The sequence below is a fragment of the Oreochromis aureus genome, linkage group 18 (assembly GCF_013358895.1).
Source record: "Oreochromis aureus strain Israel breed Guangdong linkage group 18, ZZ_aureus, whole genome shotgun sequence".
NCBI lineage: Eukaryota > Metazoa > Chordata > Actinopteri > Cichliformes > Cichlidae > Oreochromis > Oreochromis aureus.
In genome coordinates this window covers 32488142-32512982 of record NC_052959.1, presented here as the reverse complement: position 1 = coordinate 32512982, position 24841 = coordinate 32488142, and the positions used below count along the sequence as shown (strand labels likewise).

The following is a 24841-nucleotide window of genomic DNA, read 5'->3' as shown; positions in this document are numbered from 1 at the left end:
GTGTGCTCATTTCATGCAGTGTGAAAAACATGTGTTGTTTGGGTACACTCCAGCAGCACTACATCGAAACCTGAAAGAGGTCCACTGTCACATGTTTAACTATTGTCAATCCATATTATCAGTTATTGGCAAGATAGTGATAACAGCAGCTATAGAGAGTACAGAGTAGACATTGGACCAATTGTTGGAGGAGAACTTTGGAACTTTTTTCAAGTCATGATGGACAAAATGTGTAATTTGACACATTTTGTCAAATTACAAAATGTTACAGGTCATACTTAAAAGCAGCTGTCGAGACAACCTGAAGTTTTCAGAATACATGTCTATCTTTGTTTCTGCTGTAAAAACAAAAAAAGAAAAAAGAAAAAAGTGAAACGTATGAGTTAGACTCACTTTGTGCAGACTCTTCAGTGATGACTGAATTTCAACTGAATTAGGCTGAAAGCTATTTATTAGATTTTTATACTTGGCGAAAAAAGAAAGAGAGAAAGAGAAAAGTAATCGCATTTAGAAGTACCTAAAGTTTAGAGTAGAGTTTTTATACTTCTTAATTTAAAATAGTCATTTTCTCAATAAGATAATTTTTAAAATGTATATTTAACATTTATACATGTACATGTATAATTCAAAATCTTCAAATCGGGTACAAGTTCACCCATTTTGAAACGCACTAGAATGGCAGTGACTTTTGTGACACGCGTCAAGTCAGCTTTTGAGCTCGTCATGCCCAACTCAGTACAGAAAATCACGAAATTCTCTAGTTCATTCAAATTGGTCTGGAAGGATAACTTATTTGTTATCATCTAACGTCCACCTGGGCCTTACACAGAGTTTGTCAGACCTTTTATCTGATTTAGTGCTCAGCTCAGATAAAATTACCCACAATTTTTTAACATCCATGTAGATGCTAAAAATGACAGCCTCAACATGGCATTTAATCTGTTATTAGACTCAATTGGCTTCTCTCAAAATGTAAAAGAACCCACCCACCACTTTAATCACACTCTAGATCTTGTTTTAACATATGGCATAGAAACTGAACATTTAACAGTGTTTCCTGAAAACCCTCTGCAGTCTGATCATTTCCTGATAACATTTACATTTACAATAATTGATTACACAGCAGTGGAGAGTAGACTTTTCTTTCTTTCTGAAAGTGCTGTAACTAAGTTTAAGAATATAATCCACCCACTGTTATCATCTTCAATGCCCTGTACCAACACAGAGCAGAGCAGCTACCTGAACGCTACTCCAACAGAGGTCGATTATCTTAATAATCTTAATAATTTTGCCTCCTCTCTATGTATGACACTGCATACTGTAGCTCCTGTGAAAAATAGAGCCAGAAGTACTTGACTCCCTGGTATAACTCTAAAAAGTGCAATTTTTTTTTGGGCCGGTCCATTTGGTTCTTTAGCCATCAGAATTGTTGTCTGAAGGCCAACAAAGATACCCAATGGATTTACTTTACCAAGTGGATCATCAAGGCTTTGCCGTATTGGTCCATTTGATCGACCTTTGTTATTATTATTTATTTTATTTTCAGTTGTTACAGACGGGACAGACATGGCTGGGAGATAGGAAAGATGAAGGAAAAGAAAAACAGAGGGGAAGAGGGACAGTGAGAGAGGACACTTAGAAAGAAAAAGAAAACTCCCCGATCACCTGTTGAGAGAAAAAAAAGAGAAAACAAGCAAAAAGAGAACAACATAATAAACACAGCACCATCGCATTAATCTAGCTAAGAGTAAACAGCAGTAAATACTAAATATTGAATGTTGTGGTGCAGCACGCAGGACCAACAGAGCACAATGTGCTTTGAAGTAGCAGCCAAGAAAGGTGTGGTTTGTGTCTACGAACAGTGAACACCCATGTGTACACCTGTGTGCACACCTGTGTGCACACCTGTGTGGATGAGCACACTTATATTCAAAAGGTTTCTCCATGTAACAATCTGCTAGAGTATGTAGAGAGCCATAGACCCGTCCCCCAGGGCATGAAGCAGGCATAGAGGAGATCCAGGCTCCAGACATCCAGAGGCCCCAGAGTGCGAGAGCCCAAGGAGGACCACCGGAGGGGCATCTGTGCCACCCTCCTGGGAAGAGCTGACGAGGGATCACCCAGGAGCCAGGGAGCAGAAGCCAGAGTGGGCTGCAGTGATGTGGCCGCGGGCTCTGCCGGCAGTCTTCTGTGCCAGAGTAAACCGAGCCGCAGGCCCAGAGGCCTGAGGGCCCCCCACCACTTGGAGGAGGCCTGACCGAGGCACGGGAGCCACCGGAGCCACCGGGAGTGAGCCGGTACATAAATGAGCACCCAGCCCGGACACCTAGAACCACCAACGCACCGACGCCTGGAGGCATCAACCACCGGCAGGGAGTGTGGTGAGGGGAGATAGGCCTCCATACTTTGGAGGGCCTGAGATGTTCCCAGAGAGGTGGAGACCCCACCTGACATATAGACACAGACAAACAGGCACACACAGACACAAACGTGCATTCCCACCCTCATGCACATATATACAAATACTCAGCACTCACCCAACGTGAAGACAGACACAAATGGACACTGTACACACAGTCACACTCCCCAAACCCAAACATACTGTATACCCCAGGTCCAGATACCCTCGCCCCCAGAGGGGGAAACCGCACCTAGACCCAGGAGATGTTACCATTTCCCCCGGGGTGGAGGCAAGCAAATTTAGAAGATCATCATTTAGCATGGAGAAATAGTTTGTTGCTTTATTTAAAAAAAGGCCTCCATAAAGCTAGAACATCTAACTACTCATCACTGACTGAAGAAAATCAGAACAACCCCAGGTTTCTCTTCAGCACTGTAGCCAAGCTGAGAAAAAGTCAGAGCTCTGTTGATCCAACTTTTTCTTTAGCGTTAACTAGTAATGACTTCCTGAACTTCTTCACAAATAAAATTTTAACCATTCAGCTCACGTTCCCTATTAGTGGGTGAACAATCCAACGCTTGGTGAATTCTGCTTCACGATGATAGGAAGAGCTGACACTGAAGGATCAAAAAGCGACGTCACTATGAATGCTTGGCCGGCCCAAGCCAGTTATCCCTGTGGTAACCTTTTTGACACCTCCTGCCTAAAACCCAAAAAGTCAGAAGGATCGTGAGGCCCCACTTTCACGGTTTGTATTCATGCTTAAAATCGAGATCAACTCAGCTTTTGCCCTTCTGCTCCATGGGAAGTTTCTGTTTCAGTTGCGTCACAGTCTGACAGGTGCCCGCTCGGGCTCGCCTACTCGCATCACTGGATTAGTGAAAAAGAGGCATCAGGCACCTTAACGCGGTGTCCGGTTCATCGCTCAAACAATTTTTTTTAAGGTTTTTTTTAGATTTACACAAATTCACAAACATATTAAATGAACAACAGTTTGTTAAAATTAATGATTTATACACATTTTAAATAATATTTCAAATCGAGTAAGTCTCATTACTGACATACAAGAGTAGAGCTCAAATTTTAAATGTATTTTATTGTTATTAAAAATTATTGACAAAAATACAGTTAAGAAACATATTTTCATAGCAACAAATTCTTGTCTCTGAAACAAAACATTTTAGGAATCTGGGCATTTTCATTTATAACGGTAATGAGAAAAGTCTCTTGTGGAAATGCGAATTTATGTTAGGCTAGTGAACATGATTCAGTTTAACAACATGACTGAAAAAAAAATAGAAGTAAAAAAAAGTAACTGATTGAAAGACTTATATTACTTATGCTATTACTGTTGAAAATCATCATTCAGGTTTTTTTGGAGTACTTTGCCTAAATTCGAGTCAAGATGCAGAAATGATGACCAGAGGACGTTCGGGCAGTGGCTCTAGGATGACTTGCTTAATGTCTTCAATGAAATACCACACCTGGTCACCAGGAATTAACTCAGCTGATTGTCAATCTTCAAACATTCATCATTATCATTATTTACATGTTTTTTTTTCTCATGACCTTGGTCAAAAACAATTCCTTGTCATAGTTAACTAGCTACCTCTTAACATTGTAAAATACTCTGTAAGCTAAAATCCACAAAAAATCCACTGAAACACTCTTGGAATCACCTCCAACAACAGAGGCAAGTTTCCAGCATTTCCAGAAACTAATTCCCCCTTTTTAGCCACACAAACACTCTCTCCACTGGCACATCGTTAAATAAGGGGAAGATGAGTGAGGCATCTTTATGAAGAAAAACAGAGTACCTTACAGAGCTGACAAGGTGATTGCTAACATGGTTAGACAACACTCTGGCAAAGACTGAAGGTTAGGTCAGACCAACAAGCATACAGACCAAGAAGGAGACAGAGAAAACAAACACGGGAGTAGAGAGAAATGGTAAAAGTGCACCATGACAATCCTATATGTAGGACTTTCCAATGTACATTAAAAAATTTTTAATATACATTGTTTTATGGAAAACAAGTGATATATGCTCAATTAATAATTGATCTGTGAGAAGTACAGAACACCATTGCACTAAATATTGATTGAAATAGTTAGTAATTGAGGTAATAATGAAATATAAATAGTGTTTATTTAAATTTTGGAGGGTTTCTGGGTCAAATCAACCCAGGAAAATTACAGCTGTCCCTGAGAAATGAACATAACAGTATGGTCAAATGTCAAAGCACGGATAAGGCTGTGACACACTACACTGACTATTGAATTTCAACTTGATTTCCTCACTTGGAGACTGATTAGTCATTTGTTATTGGCAAGTTGATAATCAGAGTAGACACTGGACCTGCTGTTGGAGGAGAACTTTGGTCATTTTTTGTTTGTTTTCATTTGTTTTGAGATGTGACAAGACTTTTCAATTGAAACATAAAAATAAGACAAAATGTCATAAAAACAGTTTGTTTTTCAGTCAGAATCCCTTTATCGAGTCTGTTTCTGCTCTAAAAATGGTAACATTTCACTGGGTAAACAGTTTCCACACTTGGTTATACACTAGTTCTTTTTTTCTAAGTATGGTAAGTGGGGGTAGTTTGACTCTGATCCACAGTCAGTGTGTAACTTCCAGCAGGTTGCCGCAGCCTCTGCCAGCAGGTGGGCAGCAGCATCAGTGAGAACCAACTAAAGCCACATATGCACTGCTGTAGATGCAGCAGCTGCAAGATTTTAAGCACATGTAAGAATGAATACAAGTTTAAACGTGTGCTCAAGGTTGTTATTACTCAATCATACTCCAATGACAAAATAATTGTATTTCACAAAACAGTTTACTGCTGCCTTGAGTGGGTTTGTGCTATTCTCCTGTCTTTGGGTCTAAACCCAAAAACTAGAGGCCAGAAACCGACCACTAACTCTAATAATAATAATATTAATAACAATAATAATAATAATAATAATAATAATAAAATCACTGTGTTTGTTGATGCACTTTGGTGCCTTGAAAAGACCAAATTTTTCTCAGCATACAAATTTTTCTAAAAGTCATCAAACTTTGTTATCTGTTGACACATAAAATTGTAATATTAAGTTAATGTATACCTACAAACATTGTTATTATTCACTGTTGGATTATGTGTCTCACTCTCAGGAAACAAGCTTTACATGTAGTGAGAGTTGCACGAGTTAAAAACTCACTTTGCATAAACATATAAAGGACTTACTTACACTGTCCATAAACTACGTATAAAACCATGGATATGCTGAGTTTTGTTAATCATAATTAAATTTACTATGTAAATGATTAAAATATTGTAAAAAGATATTGAAAGGTGATGGAAATGTTCCTCATGCACAGGTGTTGTTTCATGTTTAAGAACCAGGGTTCATTGACTAGCTGTGGCTTTCTAAGGCTATTTAAACAAATCACAGGGAGAAGTTTACATACGAGGTGTAACAGACTGCGCAAATAATTACTAAATGTTAGACTGACTTTAGCACAAAGTCCCTGTTTCAGGTACACTCCGCCAGTAATGCACTTAAACCTGAAAGTGTCATAAATGGCTGTTTTGCAAATGACCTCAAAACAACTTTAAAAATATAAAAATAATTTTAAAATAATTTCATTTAAAAACAATGACAGTGCTGAAAGCAGGAACTGAAATACTAGAAGTGCTTTTAAATTTCCAATTCAGTTTTATTTTTCAGCACCAAATCACAACAACAGTTGCCTCAGGCTTTATATTGTAACAATGCAAAGAAAACAGAGGAAAAAACAATCATATGAGCCTTTTGAGCACGTGCTTTGGTGGAAAAAGGAAAAATTCCCTTTTAACAGGAAGAAACCAGGCTCAGGCAGCTGGTTGGGGTTAGGGGAGGAACACTGGACTACCTTTTTGTGTTTTTCTAGGAGAAAACACAACAAGGGAGCACAAAACTGTGAGTGAAGACAAAACTGGAGAGGAACCATCCGGGAGGACTGAACCTAACTGAGAAATGAGGCAAGGGATGGAAAACTAAATAGAAAGCACAAGAGACAAAAGACTAATAAAATGAAGCAGGAAGTAACAAAATATGGGAACAGAAAAGTGGACTCGACACAGAGAACAAGAGGGCAGGAAAACAAACTCAGGAAATTAACTGTAATTACGAAAAGTTTAAACTTTCAAGAATAAACTAAGCAGAAAGATGGAAAAGTGAAAAAAATAAGCCATAAGCAAACTAAGAAACAAAATGAAGATATTTAACAACAACAGAACTTAAGATTAAAAACCACAAAACCCTCGTTAAAAGTGGGTTTGACAGAAAATGAAAGAAACTGCTTCATTTTCCTCCGTCATGTTTATAGCAAATGTAAAAATAAATCTTGTTTTCGCAGTTGTCATACTGCACATTGAACCTGTGGAGAAATAATTGATGAATGTTCAATAATGCAAACATTTGCTTCTTAGTTAGAGAATCCACACCCAAACCATGTTGTTTTCCAACAAGTTACAAACTCACATTTTAGTTTTGTCTGAGCATACTGCACACCTTCAGTTTACAGAAAATGCTCATAAAGTTCAAACATATTATATCATACACAGAAGCTGTATTTTCTCTTTGTACAGTCAGCAAGTCATGTGATTTTTCTGTCCTGCCCCCTGAATAAAGATGTGGGGGCGGTCCCTGTGAAAGAGGATATAGTGTGTGGAACTGCAGCATTCCCGAGGACACTCAAACATTCCTGCTGTAAGTACACTGATGCTCTCTCTGTCTTTCTAATATTCTCCTGTACGCACTGCTGTGGATCTTTGCTAAATTCTGTCATCATGTAAGTCATTTCACAAAGGTCACAGGGCAATGCTGTGTAACCCGGTGCTTACATCTCATGTTTTGGTTCTTACTTAAATATGCATCGTTTTAGTGTTTCCTGAAAGTTTCAATTGGTTTTGATGAAGGTAAGGATTAAATCTAATAAAGAAATGTGCATGAGAGCTTTATATTGAAATTATTAAAGTGTATCTTAAGTTATTTATTTATTTAACATTTTACATGTTTAAAGCACAACTTGCTTTTACATCTGTTTTTGTTTGTTATGGAGTAGTTAGGTACGGTTCAGTATTTAAATGATTCTCCATCTTCTTCATGCCAGGCTAATTATTAATTCATCAATGAACCCAAATGTTTTTCTGGGAGACTGAAATACACCATGACTCTAGTGTGTTCATTATGTACACTAGCTGGGTGCTGTACTGTCCTGTGCTGTGAGTTCTGTCACTCTTACTCTCTCATTTGGGTCCTGCACATGCACATTAGTATCTTCTCTGATCATTGGAACTTTGAAGTAGGTGAGCATTTCAAATCTTAAGACATTGGTTTATTTTTCAATTCACCACTATTCAGTGTGAGTTCACATTGAATACCTCCTTGTGTTTGGATCAGTGTGAAAACATTGTGATCTTCACTCTGTGCTCTAAAGACTGACGTATGGCAGGCAGTCAAATCAGGCAGTCAAGAGAAATGTACAGGAGGATTATTATATTTGATGACTGGTGTCAGCTGTAGAAAAAATAAACTACTTATGGATATTATGGATTTTTTGTAGTTCAGAATTGAGGAATCGTAGCATAAAATATGACGTATTTTCATTCACTATCTTTTTCTGGGGCAATTGGAAAAGTAAAGAATGTTCCAATACCTACATCAGTGATTATGAAATGTATTGTTAATATTTCTAAACTGACTGACAAGAACTGCAATTCCTGCAAATTGCTTCTCCACCCATGTAAATAAGTACAGCAAATATCCTGTTTTAATCAAATATCTCAGAAAATACATGAACAGTAACTAATAGTTACACGTGTTTAATGTAACCTTTACAATAATTACATTTAGGAACATAATGTGATTGATTTTACAGACTGAGGTTTATCAGAAAATAAACCTTATGTAAGTTATATAAATAACTATAAATATATTTTACAGCAGAGGCAACACTGTTCTAGCCGAGCACAGGGTCTCTTTTTTTACAGTAACCAAATCAATCAGAATCACAATCCTTATCACTATCAAATAATGAGAGTAGAAGGTCAAACACAGCACAGAGAATCTGGTCCTTTTTTTTAATAAAATACCTAAAAGACCACATGCAGACTCAGTGCTTCACCTCTGAAAAGCTCAAACGGTTTCATTTGGATGGCTTTGCTATTTTGGTTTTTTTTTTTTTTTTTTTTAAAATACTTTGTTACTATACTTAAGTAGAATTTTAGTTATTTTTTCTGACAACTTTTTACTTTGACTCCCTATTTACTCCTTACTTTTTCAAAACAGGCCCATTAATTTCGGTTTGACGGATTTATCCAAGCCTTCAAACGTCAACCCATTTAAGCCTAAACAGTAACACATTAATGTCAATCCTGTTTACATATTAATCACCAGGACATGTTGCATAAAAAGAAATGAAAGACTCCAAACCGTGTGCCATATGGGTCGGTGGTGGGGAGTGTTAAAGTGGGCTGGTGTTTTTGTTTAATTTATTTTTTTTCACAACACCAGAAGAACTGCAAGTGTCAGTAAGTTGCTTAAGTTATGTCAGCATAGCTACCCCCACTGAAGACGACCGAGCATAAAGGTAGTGACGTCTTGTCCCTGTGGCAGGTAGTTTGAAATGCAGCGTTTCTGTCAGCTCAACAAACACCAGCAAACACACAAGCTGTTTGTGTCAGTGTGTTGCTAAAGGTCAGGTCCAGCTGCTGTATTTCACAGGGAGAGAAAAGAAAGAGCTAACTTCACTCAGAGATGGAGAAAGATAAGGAAGACAGGACAGGAGAAGAAGAAGAGAGCTTAGATTCAAAGATAAGGACTGCTCAGTGGTGTTTGATAAACTGAATATGTAAAGATTACATGTAAGTCCTCGTGTTTTTAAATCAGATAATGTAACATGTACAGACCCAATGTGTTTTTTTCATATTACATATATATTTCATATAAAAAACTGAGGCAGACTAACTGTGTCATTTAAAGGTTGCATGAAAATCCTCTGCAGGTTAGTGCAGGATAACAGGTTAGGTTGCTGTACTGGATTTAAAGTAAAGAACAGTGTGTGACTGGTGGTTTCATGGTCAGAGTTAGGTTACATCAAGTGTGGCATTGTGTGTTCATTTGATTTTTAGCTGATGATGCTTGTTTAATATAAACAGCATAAACAGTGTACTGTCAGTGTAGAGGATGGAAATCAGCCAAGAGAACTCATGAAACATCTGCTGACATCTGGTTGAATTTAGTTGTGTACATCCACAAAGAGCAGCAGGTCAGCTGATCACAGCCTGCACACTAAGAAAATCTACTGGAGCTCTTAATAGAAATGATTGTGAGTTATGATTCTTTTCCCCACGCTGAGTCACTACAGCTGATTTTAGGGTTCCTCCACCTGCTGAATCCACTTAAACCTCTTTCCTACTCATTTCCCTGTTTAGAGGCAAAGTCACCTCTACAATGGAGGCAACAGAGAATAGAGATGTATTTTATTTTCCTTCTTTTTCTCTGCTCATGTTCTACTTAACCAATTCAAGCTGAGTGCATTTATTAGAAATAAAATTTAGACTGAAATAAAGTTTTTATTTCTATCTACTAATATTATTTTATTATTACAATAATATAGCACATGGTTCAGTTGGCTTTGTATGAAAATAGGTGGTAAAAATGTTCTTTAAGGAGCTAGTTTGACTTTCTTACTATGAGTACATTTCAGAGCCTGTACTTGAGTAAAGAAGCTGAATCAGCACTTTTACTTTTACTGGAGTATTTTTAATACTAGTATCTGTACTTCTACTTAAGTACAGAATGTCTCTATTTTTGCCTGTAACATTTTGGAAAACAGGAGAGTGAAAACTGAACTCTTAATGATCTAAACCAAACTATCTCTATTATCTGCTCTAGATACAGAGATGGATGCTGAAGCTAGCAGAACGATGGAGGTCGCGACACTCGGCCGGCCCTTCAGCCTTGGGATGCTGTATGACTGCCGCCAGGATTTAGTCATACCTGGTAAGGATTCATGTTGTTCTTGACACATTTGTTTTAATAAAAAGAAAACAAGAATGTTACAAAATACAGTAAATGTGAAAACTGATGAGTGCACCACTGTGGTTCAGTGGTTAGTACTGTAGCCTCAGGGCACTAGGTTTGAAATCAGTTCGGGCCCTTTTTATGTGGAGTTTGCATCTTCTACCTGTGTCTGTGTATGTTCTGTCTGAGTACTCCAGGTACCTCCATGTCCAAAGACATGTATGTCAGGTTAACTAGTCATTCTAAATTGGCCCCAGGTTTAAGCATGAATGGTTGTCTGTCCCTATGTGTTGGTCCTCCAGCACAGTGTACAGATAAGACATACAACACTGAACTGATAAGTAGAAATGGAAAATGGATGTATAGAGGGAGGGATGTGGCAGCCTTAACCCAATTTCCCTTGGGATGAATAAAGTATTATCAATCAATCAATCAACCAATCAATCAATCAATCAAATTGTTCAATATGGAAAAACATCAGACTAATGTCAGCTGTCTGTGAACAATATGTGTTCACCAGACTTGGAGACACCCAAAGTGTCATAAGCACGTGTCACGCAACTTACAAAGTAAAAATTTTAAACTTCAGCAAATATTAAAAATAAAGGATATTTCCTATACTATTGTTATTTTAGCTAGCTTTACAAGTTCAGTTTTCTTTTTAAATGCCTTTTTTTAGCTCACTGAAATTTATCTTCACGACTTGTCTTTGTTTGATTTTTAGTTCAATATATTAACTTCAGTTAATATATTTAGTGAAGTTTTGTTGATTTTAAAGGTAGACTTTTGAAAAGATCATTTTTAATCATATTCTCATATCTGTAATTTGTTCTGGTGACCTTGAAAAGAACTTTCTTATTATTAAAAATGAAGAGGCAATCCATCAGGTTAAAGCTACAAAGAAAATAATCATTATTCTGCACCTCCACAATGAAAAACACAGAAGCATGGATGTTCTTACCATTTTTCGTTACTTCTGTCCAAAATAAAAAAACTTGTATTTTTTGACAGGAATGACACTGTGGGACTGTAATGACCTGGAAAAAGATAGACGAGAACAAGAACAACCTAACACTGAATCTGAAATAGTGGCATCTGAATCAATTGAGGACAAATCTTCAGCATTAAATGTTGAGGCGTCCCTGAAGGCAAGTTTCTTGGGGGGACTGATTGAGGTTGGAGGATCAGCCAAATATCTCAATGATCACAAGACATCCAAATACCAGGCCAGAGTGACACTGAACTACAAAACTACAACAAAGTTCCAGGAACTGTCAATGAATCACCTTGGAAGAGGCAACGTAAAACATCCCTATGTTTTTGAGCAAGGAATAGCAACACATGTAGTCACAGGTATCCTTTATGGGGCTCAAGCTTTCTTTGTGTTTGACCGTGAGGTTTCTAAAGAGGAAACTCATCAAGACATCCAGGGCAGCTTGAAGGTGATGATCAAAAAGATCCCCTTGCTTTCCATAGAGGGTGAAGGTTCCCTGAAAATGGAAGATAAGGACAAGAAAAATGTTGAGAAATTCTCCTGCAGATTCTACGGAGACTTTTGCCTTCAGAAACCTCCAACAACATTTCAGGAAGCTGTAGAAGTCTACAAAAGCCTTCCAACACTACTAGGAACCAATGGCGAAAAGGCTTTACCAATGAAGGTCTGGCTGTTACCTTTGACCAGTTTAGATTCTTGTGCTGCTAAACTCGTCCGTCAGATAAGTATAAGATTAGTTCAGGAATCACAGAGCGTCCTGGAGGACTTCAGTGAACTGGAAATGAGGTGTAACGATGCACTGAGAACTTCCACTGTCCAACAGTTCCCACAGATTAGCAAAAAACTGAAAAGTTTTAAAGAAATGTGTTCAGAGTTCAAGCTGGAATTTCAGCGGATGTTAGCAAAGAGACTACCATCAATCAGAGGAGGAGGAGAAGAGGAGGCTGAACTCGCCGAGATCCTGAAGAAGAGACATTCTTCACCTTTCAACAGCAAAAACCTGACTGAGTGGATGGACTGTAAAGAGAGAGAAATCAGTATCTTAAAGTCTTTCACCAACATGATGAAAAACACCAAGACTGTCCCATCTCAGAATCGTCTACACGAGGAACTTCTCAGTGCAGAGCATGGCCTGTGTTTTGTTTTCACCTCACTGGGGAAGGATGAACCGTACCTCTCAGCTTTATCAAACTACCTGAAACAAACAACCAAAACAGACGTTCACGTTTATCATACTTACAATGTAGAGAAGGAACAATGGTACCTTTCAAAAGAAGTAGCAGATGATATGAGGAAGAAAGCAAAACTCTTCAGTGATTTTGCAGAGGCCAACAAGGAGAACAAGGACATTAAGTTCCTGACAGTGGGTTTAACTAATGAGACACAGGAAGGTTCCAGCATCTACCTTTATGAAGATGGATTTGCTGTCAGTGAGAACTTTGAGCCTCCTTCAAAGCCTGAAACTGTGACTGTAGCTGACATAAACCACAACAGTGTGACACTGAAGATTTCTCCACCCAGATTTGGAGCAGAGAACATCACCTCCTACTCTGTTGAGTACTGTGTCAGTGGAGAGGATGGATGGCAGCAAAAGACAGAAGCAAAGGCTGAAGAAGTCACAGTGAGAGATCTGAAGCCAAACACAGAGTATGTGTTCAGATGCAGAGCAGTGACCTCAGCAGGTGTCGGACCAGCTAATGTAATCAGTGATGCCATTAAAACCTTACCATGCGGCCCTCCTGGAAAACCTCAAGCTCAGCCATATTCAAGTGAGATATCAGTTAGCTGGGAGAAGCCTGCTGAGCTTGGAGAGGATGTCCAGATATTGAGTTACATAGTGGAATACGCAAAAACAGATAGCAGTTCAACAGTAAATGACCTCAAGTGGACTCAAACAATTTCAGGAGGTGAGAAGGCCATCATTTCAGGGCTTCAGTCAGAGACACAATATGCAGTGAGGATCAGATGTGACTGTGGTGTAGATGGAAGAAGCAAGGAAAGCATCATTGTTAATGTCTGCACAACAAAGCGTGAATTTGCACGTCTGGCTGAGTACCTAAAACATATCAGCAAGAAAACAAACTCAAAGCTGCCCTCAGTTTACAAACTGCCCCTGGAAGAAGAAGATATGGACATAGATGGATGTCGGAGGTATATGTTTGGCAAAGAAAGCATGAGGCAGAATCGTACAATAATGCTTCTTGGAGCAACAGGATCAGGAAAGTCTACTCTCATCAATGGAATGATCAACTACATTGTTGGTGTCGAGTGGAACGACGGTTTCAGATTTAAGTTAGTTGATGAGGATCCAACCAGTTCACAAGCTCACAGTCAGACATCTGAAGTCACTGTGTATGAAATCCAGCACCAGGAAGGCTTTAAAATCCCGTTCTCCATGACCATTGTGGACACTCCAGGTTTTGGAGATACAAGAGGAGTAGCAAGAGACAAGGAGATCACAGAGCAAATCCGCAGGCTTTTCACCTCTCCTAATGGAGTCAGTGAGATTGATGCAGTGTGTTTTGTTACTCAGGCCTCTCTTGCACGACTAACAGCAACACAGAGATATGTGTTTGACTCGGTGCTCTCCATTTTTGGCAAAGATGTTGCAGAGAACATTGAAATGCTGGTGACTTTTGCTGATGGCAAAGAACCACCAGTTCTTGAGGCAATAACCGTTTCTGCAGTCCCGTGTCCAAAAAATGAATTTGGGCTTCCGGTTCACTTCAAGTTCAACAACTCAGCATTATTTGCAGACAACAGATGCAACAAAGACTGTGAAGTGGATTTTGATGAAGATGATGCCAGCTTTGATGAAATGTTTTGGAAGATGGGAGCCAAGAGTATGGAGAAGTTCTTCACTGCTTTGGGTAAAATGGAAACCAAAAGCTTGCTAATGACCAAAGAAGTCTTAAAGGAGCGCAAACAGCTTGAAACAGCCATTGAAGGTTTGCAGCCACAAGTTAGAACTGGATTAGCAAAGCTTGAAGAAATTAAGACAACCAAAGAAAAGATCAAAGAGTATGAAGCAGTCATAACTTCAAATGAAAACTTTGAGATTGAGGTGGATGTTATTAAACCAGTCCAAAAACCAATCACAGAGAAAGGAGCATTCATCACCAACTGCCAGAAATGTTCAATAACATGTCACTACCCATGTGCAATAGCACAAGATAGTGAGAAACGTGGCTGTGCATCAATGGATATGGACGGGATGTGCACTGTCTGTCCTGGAAAATGCATTTGGAGTGTGCATTTCAACCAGACATACAGCTGGGAGTATGTTCAAGTGAAAGAGAAGCAGACAGTGCAAGAGCTGAAACGCAAGTATGAAACAGCTAATAAAGAAAAGATGACTGTTCAGGAACTGATTGAAAGGCAGGAAGAAGAGATTGTTCACCTTCAGGACATGATGGTGTCCCTCATGGATCAGTCAGCTCAGTGTATAACTCGACTACAAGAGATCAGCCTGAGGCCAAACCCTCTGACCACCCCAGAGTACATTGACATGATGATTGAGGGAGAAAGATCAGAGGCCAAAGAGGGTTACCAGGCTCGAATCAAATCTTTGGAGGCAATGAAGGAGAGGGCAAATCTTATCTCCAAGGTAACCCGACGAGACAAACTTGCAAAAACGGAGGAGGAATTATCCGAAGAAAGAAAGGAGAAGAAGGAAAAGAAAGGTTTTGTTAAGAAGGTTCTAAATTTCTTTGGATATTCAGGTTAATATTACAAAGGTCTACAGATATGTCAGCAGCATTAAGAGGACATTAAATGATTTAAAAGAAAACTCCTGGATTAATTAAATATGTTACAATTGAAGCTTTTTTCCAAGTCAAACTAAAGTTATCATGATGTCAGGACTTAAAATTCCATTTTCATGGTGTGAACAGACCTTCATTGTAATTTTTCCACAGCTACTTAATAGATCAAAATCCAAACTAATGTGAATGCCATGTCATATCTAAAACATTTAGTAGTCTCTGACAGGTGTAGCACTGGTTCTAGACAGATCCTTAAAGGATGAACCTAAGTAACATTTCCTGCTCCTTGTAGTAATAAAACTTATAGTACTTAACACACTGAATCTTTAGAATCACATACACGAAAAGATAAATAAATTTGAATTAGGGATTTGGCAGTTTCTTGTCATTAGGATGATTTGTTCTTAATTTTACATCATTCGGTTGTTTGGATTGATGCAGAATTTACTCGTGAAATATGTTGACACTTTTTAAATTATAACAGATTTTTTGTGATTTATATATTCAATGTGAATCAGAAATATTTCTACAAATGCTCAATTAAAATCCCATTTAAATTTGATTATTAAAACGGATGAGCTCAAATGTTATGATTAAGATGTGATAATAAATTATCCTGTTGGATATGTGCTGCTGTATTTTGTCTCAAGTTGTTTTTAATTTCTAATCTTTTCTATCTGTATATTATATTTCTACATTTTTTTTACATCCTCCAGAATCTTTCCAGTTGTGGAGTAAACAGCTGATACTGCAGCTTCAGTTTGTAAGAAAACAAAAAAACAAAAAAAGGAACTCATTCATTATCAGGGGTCTCAAACTCAGGGGAGCTGGGAGCGGCTGCTGGCACTGTCATCTCATTGGAGGGCCACTTAAGTGTTGAAGTAGAACAAAAAAAAAAACAAGAAAACATCAACAAACATTTCCAAAAATGTAGTGTTTTTCTTTATTTTAAATATTGTATAATAAGACAAAACTGCAAAAGTAAGCACAATTGTCTTTCCTCACTCTTAAATGACTGAACTAACAAATAAACAAATTAGTACTCTATTTCTGGCCAGACACGTGGCAGCAATTCTGCTATCGTTTTGTTCGTATTTAACAAAATCAAAATGCAGACATAAGTGTACAGATTCGTTTTTGACTCTCTCACTGAACTAACACAGCCAATCCCTCAGCATGTTTTTGCTTTCTTGTTATCTCGGCCAGGTCCCTGGCTCTAAACCGTGGCAAAGAGACATCTAGCTAACACGTCGGGTTCCGTGTTGGGCTCATAGCCGAAAAATTGCTTTACTTTGTGGTCTGGGTCAAGCACCCTCACACAGAACATCACATCGTGGTTTGGGAACAGCTGTGTTAAGGACCAAAAAGCTCTCCAGAGAGTGATCCGTACAGCAGAACGCTGCTGCAGGGTTGCTCTCCCCCCGCTTCAGGGCACCTACACCAGGAGATGCCGGACTAGAGCAGCGCAGATACTGAAGGACCCGTCCCATCCTGGCAACAAACTGTTCCAACTTTTGCAATCTGGTAGATTGCACAAGTTATAGATGAGGAGGTGCCCTCTCACCTCATCTATAATTGACTGAGACAGGACTCTCTTCCAGACACTCTAAACCCATCGGCACAATGTACATTTCAAATTCCTCTAATTTTAAATATGTTTATACTGTCTATTCTGTAAAATAGTCAGATTATCTATTCTTATTTAATTCACTTTATGTACAGAATTCACCTGCTTGCTGCATACATGCTACTACTGCATATTCACCTAATGTATATATTATATATATAATGTTCTTCCTTGAATTTATATATTCAAATCATTAAAAAGAATTTACCATTTACCTGTTACTACCACACACCAAATCCGGTCGTTGGTACTTCCTGGCCACTAGGTAACAAAAGCTCAACACTGCGCCTAGCAGGAGTTTGTAAGTGCTTCTGAGTTTTTACGTGCTTTGTCTCTAGGGGCCACCGTAAATATACTTTTTTCTATTCACTCCACATAAAATGTAATAAATAAATCATATAATACAAAAACCAACTATTTATATTTCAACTTTAAATATTTAAATTTTCAGCTTTTTCCTTTTAAACAAATTTAAAGTGAAGCAACACAAAACACTGCAAACCACAACACAATTAAATATAAATTAAAATATAAAACAAAAAGAAGATGCACATTCTCTGTCATATAGGCCTGCATGAATAAACCTTCTGAATCCTTTATCATCCACAACTGAAAATAGTTGTGGATGATTACTATACCTTTCTAATGTGACGTTGTTGTCCCTGGCTCTCTTTCTCTCTCGCTCTGTTCCTGTGCTACTGCGAGTGTAACTACCGTATGGTCATAAATATTTTGTACTTGTAAATCAGGATTTGTATGTGTAAAAGGAATTTGTGTATGTGTGAAAAAGATTTGTGTGTGGACTTAGCCAAAACAAAACCCTGCAAGTACGAATTTTGACCCTACTTTTCTTCGTCTTGATGCATTCTCAATCATCCAGGAAAGTAAATCTCCAAAAGTTGATTCTGTTCATCTGGACGTAGCGTTTTGTGGGAGAAACGTTTCGTCACTCATCCAAGTGACTTCTTCAGTCTCAGCTGACTGCAGATTTCCCCAAACCTTATAAACAGTACTTTTCAGTACTACTTTTCTTCCTTTCATCTGATTGGTCAATGTCATGTCAATCACAAATGTAACAGTCCAATCAGAGAACAGATGGGTTTGGCTGTCGGAGGGGCGCTTTTTTTGAACTGCAGGTCTTTGAAGGGAATAAATGCCCTTTTACATGCCAACCCAGCGTTTTCCTTCATCACCACGAAGGAAAACAGTCTGTGGTCGTCCGAGTTTGGTGATTTTTGTGTCACAGGTTTACGTGTTTAATACAGGGACTTCCAGAGCCTTTTCAACAGCGCTGGTGGTGTGGCCAAGTGGGTGCTATAGAACCAGGGTTTATCATTACACAGCTCTGTTTTGGACGTGACAAATCATTTGTTATTGTTTTGGTTTTGGCGATTTTCCTGTAAAATATTTAATTGGCCTTTTACAATGGCCTGCGATGCTGAATGGTAAGATGTTCCAGTGATTAATCATGTCAGAACTTGTTCTACACTTCTTTCAGATGTTCGTTGTTACAGTGGAATCTCTTGTCTGATTTTTAACGGTTCTCGGTACTTCATGTCTTGGTATCAATTCATTTCACAGCCATTTTATGACTTGGTTTGCATTTTTTCTTTCCAGGGTGTTGCTTCTTCGTAGTTGGTGAATAGAAGGGAACGGAGCATCGATTCGGTTCCATCTACACCCAGTAAGAAACCTGCAGAGAAGAAAGCTAAGTCAGCAGAGATAAGTGAAAGTGACGAAGTCTCCAATGCTACTATATTGAAAGCGATTCTAAACCTTGAAAAAAGAGTGGACGACCAGCTAGCTGACCTGAGTGTGCAATGCAAGCAAGCTAGTACGATGCTAGCTAGCCTAGCCAAAGCTGTTCAGTTCAACTCGGAGGAGGTGAAAGAATGTAAACAAAAGGTTAAAGAGTTGGAGAGACGAAACGAGCAGTTGACCAAAGATAACTACGATCTCAAGGAGAGAGTGAGAGAGCAAGAAAGGTACAAAATGAGATGGTGCCTCCGAATTAAAGGTTTGGAGGAGAAAAAAGATGAAGATGTCAGATCGCTGGTTGTTGGAATCCTTGGCAAGATCGCACCTGATATGTCATCAAAGCTTGAAGAATCTGTGGATGTGGTGCACAGAGTGGGGAAGAAGATGGAGAATAAGGTCCGACATATCATCATTCTGTTTGCTCTGAGACATGTGAAAGAGGAGATTTGGCGTCGCACCAAAGACTCGGCTGTCTGTAAGAACGGGGGTTTCCACTTCGCTGAGGTACTGCCGCGGGAGGACTGGGAAGAGAGGAGGCGGCTGTGGCCGCAAATTGAACAAGCCAGACGCGCTGGGAAGCGGGCCTTTTTCCGGGGTCCTCATGGATGTATCGAAGGACGGAGGATTGGTGACGTTGAATGAAAGACCTTACGTAAGACTGTATACAGTGGAATGTTATAAATGGGACAAAAGAGTTCTACCTCAAGTTAAAGATTATTAGTCACTGAGTTGGTGACAAGTGTTACAATTTAGACCCGTATTTATATATTTTTTCTTTTCTTTTTTTTGGAAAAATTTATTAGTTATTTTCTTAGCATATTCTTGTTATGGTTCACTCAAGAATTTCTTTTGGTTCATTAAACGTTCGGGGTTTGAAGGAAGTTGTTAAGAGAAAGGCACTTTTTTTATTTTGCAAGGGGCAAAAATGTCACTGTCTGTTTTTACAAGAAACTCACTCTGTGGATGCTGATGTCACCTTTTGGACTAATCAGTGGGGAGACAAGATTCTTTTCAGTCATGGATCTAACAGATCTGGAGGTGTGGCGATTTGTTTTAATAGGTTCCCAGGGGAGATTATAACATATAAAGCTGATAGTGAGGGTCATTGGTTAACTGCAGTTTTGAAGAGCAAAGGTGTATTTCTAATTGTTACAAATCTTTATGGACATAATAATGAGGGCCAAAATAAAAGTCTATTGGAAAATCTAACCAAAGTTATTTCAGAGTTTAAAGTTATGTACCCCACAGATCACATCCTTGTAGGAGGAGACTGGAACATGACACCAGATGAGTGGATGGACAGATGGCCTCCTCGCTTAGGAAGGAGGCAACAGAATGACATCATTGAGAACTTTTCTAGTGATAATAATTTTACGGACATTTGGAGAAGTTTGAATCCTGGAGTTAGGAAGTATTCATGGTTTAAACCTAATGGAGAAAGCAGGTCAAGAATTGACTATTGGTTAGTGAGCGATGACATTTTGAGGTGTACTTCACAATCTAAAATCTCCAAAGCACCCCTATCTGATCACTGTTTCATTGATCTTGTCTTAGAACCAACAAGGATGAGGCGTAGCAGCAGGGGATATTGGAAATTTAATGCCAGCCTTTTGAATAAGGACAAGTACTGTGATAAAATTAGACATATAATTACAGATATAAAAAATGATGACTCAGTAGTGGGTAATATACAGAAATGGGAATTTATTAAATTCAAAATCAGAGAATTCACTATAACATTCTGCAAAGAAATGCACAGGGAAAAACGGGAATATGAAAGTAATTTACTTCATGAAATAACTCAGTGCTGTAGTAAAGAAAAACTAAACGTGCAAGAGAAAGATAAATTGATGGAGTTACAGACTAAACTAGAAAAAGTTTGCATTTCCTGCGAAAATGCTGTGTGGATGCCTTAACGCTGAAGCTGTCTGCTGAAAAGCTGAAAAAGATGAAAAGTTGCAAAAAGTTGTATGGTGGTGAAAAAAAAACATTGCTCTGAGCAGGATTCGAACCTGGCTCTCCTGGTCTCAAGGCAGCCACTCATCTCACTGAGCTAAACGCACTCTGACCAAGAACAGGTGGAGAGACGGACAACTCTGCTGAAATGAGCAGAAGCTGCTGAGAATTGTGCTGATAAGAGGAGAAAAGGATGAAAATTTTGCAGAAAAGAGGTGAATCAGCAGAATTTCTGCTGAAAAGAGGTAAAGAAGCAGAAAGTTGCACTGAACAGAGGTGAATCAGCAGAGTTTCTGCTGAAAAGAGTTTTTTTTTTTTCTGAAAACAGCCCAAAAAAGCTGGAATTTGCGCTGAAAAGGGGTGAAAAAAATGAAAATTTTGCTGAAAAGGGGTGAAGAAGCTAAAGTATACCAAATCAAAGTGTTTGTGCCAAAACATGGTATTTCTGCCATATTGTGGTATTTGTGCCACAAAAGTTACCACATTACAACATGAATACGGATTAAAGATGAAAGAAACTGGCAACAAATTCCTCCACTACAAACCAGTCTGATACCACTTCTTTGCAGTGTTCACGTTTACTAAGGCACTACCCAAAAAGCGCCACAAGAGGGCACTCCAACACAAGAGATGACCTATGTACACTGATGCACTTAGTAACAGTCAACCTTCTACTTAGCCACTACGTAATACAGCGATATTACAGTGTACAAATTCACATAAATTTGCAGGGGGAACAAACAAAGCAGGAACAAGCCCAAAACAATCAAATAACTGTGCTGCCATAGCTATCGCTAACTAGCACATACGCTAAAGGTAACTAAAACCAATACACAAGAGTAGCAGGGTAAACATCTTAAGCATGGAACATTAACTCACATTTATGTGACACACACCATCCCCAACAAATACAGGATGGGCTATTTGCTCCCCTTCCCAGCAGCTCTCTCCTCAATCGTTAGCCCAGGAACGAAGGAAGACCATCTAGCTCAGAAGTCCCATGAATCCCCTCACTGCTCAGAGGCTGCTGGGTAATGTAGCTCACAGTAACACAGGTTTTTCTACAAGCACAAATACTATAACATAGCAGAAATACTGTGATTTTGTTGAAATACTATGCTTTAGGACAAATACTATGATTTGGCAGAAATACTATGATATAGCAGCAATACTATGTTTTGGTACAAATGCTGTGCTTAGGCACAAATATTATGATTTGGCAGACACTATGATTTAGCAGAGATAATATGATTTGGCAGAAATACTAAACTTTGGTACAAATACTATAATTGAGTGCATGTACTTTAAGATAACAGAAATACTATGATTTAGCAGAAATACAATGTTTTTGCAGAAACACTGTAATTTCACTCAAATACTTTGAAATAGCCGTAATACTATGATTTGGCAGAACATAACAGAAATTCTACGACTATACTATAACATAACAGAAATATTAATTAGGCACAAATACTATAATTTGGCACAAGTACCATGTTTTGGCAAAATCCCATAATTTGGCACAAATACTATGATTTGGCAGACACTATGATTTAGCAGAGATAATATGATTTGGCAGAAATACTCAACTTTGACACAAATACTATAATTGAGTACTTTAAGATGAGAGAAATACTATGATTTAGCAGAAATACTATGTTTCAGTACAAATACTATGACAAAGCAGAAATACTACGACTTAGAAGTAATACTATAACAAAAGGGATTCCTCAAAATACTATGAAATTGCAGTAATTCTATGATTTGGCAGAAATACTGTACTTTGTACAAATACAATGCTTTGGTACAAATACTATATTTTGATTTGAATACTATGATTTGGCACAGTAGTATGATTTAGTACAAATACTACTTAATTGGCAGAAATACTGTGACTTAGTAGTAATACTATAACATAACAGATATACTGTGATGTTGAAGACATAGTATGTTTTTGCACATATGCTACGATTTCACTCAAATACTGTGAAATTGGAGTAATACTATGGTTTTGAAGGAATACTATGATTTGGTAGAAATACTATGCCTTAGTAGTAATACTATAACATAACAGATATACTATGATTTTGCAGACAGTCTATGTTTTTGCACAACTAGCACAATGTGGTAGAAATACTATGATTTGGCACAAGTACTATGATTTAGTAGAAATACTCTTATTGGCACAAATACTATGTTTCAGTACAAATACTATGATTTGGCAATAATACTGCGTTTTAGCACAACTACTGAGATTTGATTGAAATACTATGATTTAGAAGAAATACTATGACTTCAGCACAAATACTACTATGTTTTGGTTCGAATACTATGATTTGCAAAAATACTATGATTTGGCACAAGTACCATGATTTAGTACAAATACTACGAATTGGCAGAAATACTGTGACTTACTAGTAATACTTTAACATAACAGATATACTGTGATTAAGCAGACATAGTATGTTTTTGCACATATACCACGATTTTGTTCAAATACTATGAAATTGCAGTAATACTATGATTTTGAAGGAATACTATGATTTGGTAGAAATACTATGCATTAGTAGTAATACTATAACATAACAGATATTCTGTGATTTTGCAGACATAGTATGTTTTTGCACAAATACTACAATTTGGCAAGAAATACTATGTTTGGGCACAAATACTATGATTTGCTATAAATACTATGATTTGGCACATATACTATAATCAGCAGATATACTATAACATAACAGAAATTCTACGACTTAGTAGTAATACTATAACATAACAGAAATTTTAATTGGGCACAAATAATATGATCTGGCACAAATACCATGATTTGGCAAAAAAATACCATGATTTGGCACAAATACAATGATATGGCAGAAATACTATGATTGGGTACTAATACTATGATTTGGCACAAGTACTATGACTCAGTACAAATACTATGATTTGGCACAAATACTATGATTTAGCAGAAATACTATGATTGAGCAGAAGTACTAAGATGTAGTAGAAGTACTTTGATTTAGCACAAATACTATTATGGAGGAGTAATACTTTAACATGGGACAGATATTGATACACACACACACATACACAGAGAGCAAAGTGTACAGGGGCTGTTAAGAGTCTGGGCTTGGTATATCTAGGTCAGCTAAATTGGCTGCACCTGCTGTAATCAGCACTTACACACACAGACACAGAGAGAGCTATGGGTTTCCTTCAGTTTATTTCTCACATTCAGGATTCCCCTCGAACAAATGGCCATAATTTCCTAACCGTAGGAGCTAGAACGGTCATTCTGACACCGTTTTGTTCAGAAGAGATGGGGAAATCTGCAGGTCTTCATAATTCAGAGATAAAATATAAATTATTGAAGATATATGACTTGTAATACACTGTAACTGAGTAGAGGCGAAGCAAAACTGCCTTGACCTGCCCTCAAACAACGTTTTGTAACTCTAAATCTATATGGAGCATCAAAATCATTCTTTCACCGTAAGAAACAGCAGGCTTTGGTGAACAGTCATGGAAATTTTCAAGTCTCTGTTGAAATCCATCAAAAAGATCTGACGAGAGAAAAAAGTGCCTCATTTCCAGAGTTTGAAATCTGAACAGATCTGAGCGAGGGACAAATTTCCTATCCTCAAACAAGTGTAATTCATGGCCAAACGGTAATAGGTGAGGAAGAAATTCTTGAATTGTGAGCATCAGGGATGTCTGAAGATATATTGGCACAAGCCTCATGTCTCAACTTTGTTTCGTTAAGGAGATATGACGATTTGAAAATGCCTCTCATTAGAGAATTCCAGCGCTGATTTTGAACAAGCTCTCCATTGACTTTCTATGGAGAGTTTTCAGACTTTGTGTTGGTCTGAGGAGATTTGCCAAAATTCTATAAATCCCACAACAATGATAGTGACATTTTCTGAAAGCCTGCAAAAATACCTACATTTTGATGTATAATTTGTGGGAGTTGAGTGGAAATTGAGCGAATAGCAAGAAGTTGTTCAGACAAGAAGAGAAAATTCAGAAATTTCCACTGTCCACTCTGAGTTAATTGCATAGCAACCATAACAACGCATGTATTTTCTGAAAAATCACAATTTTGCAACTGAAAACTTAAAGAGGTATAAAATTAAAACGGTAGAAGATCTGAAAAAGCTGAATCACTCAGGAATAGCCCAATAATCTGAGAACATTTTAAAGTTTGAATGGAGTTTCTAGGTGAAGGTATAAGAAAGTAGTTAAGTTTCAAAAACAAGCAAGTTTTAGCAGAATTGTGGAAGTTT

At 38.0% G+C, this 24841-nt stretch overlaps 1 protein-coding gene across 1 annotated transcript; it reads left to right on the top strand.

Moving 5' to 3' along the window:
• Positions 1-7117: 7117 nt before the first annotated feature.
• On the top strand, positions 7118-15852 carry LOC120434251. The gene is made up of 3 exons (XM_039602005.1): positions 7118-7138; positions 10328-10435; positions 11468-15852. Exons 2-3 carry the CDS (start codon positions 10336-10338, stop codon positions 15175-15177), a joined length of 3810 nt encoding a protein of 1269 aa, XP_039457939.1. The 5' UTR covers positions 7118-7138; positions 10328-10335; the 3' UTR covers positions 15178-15852.
• The last annotated feature ends 8989 nt before the right edge of the window (positions 15853-24841 follow it).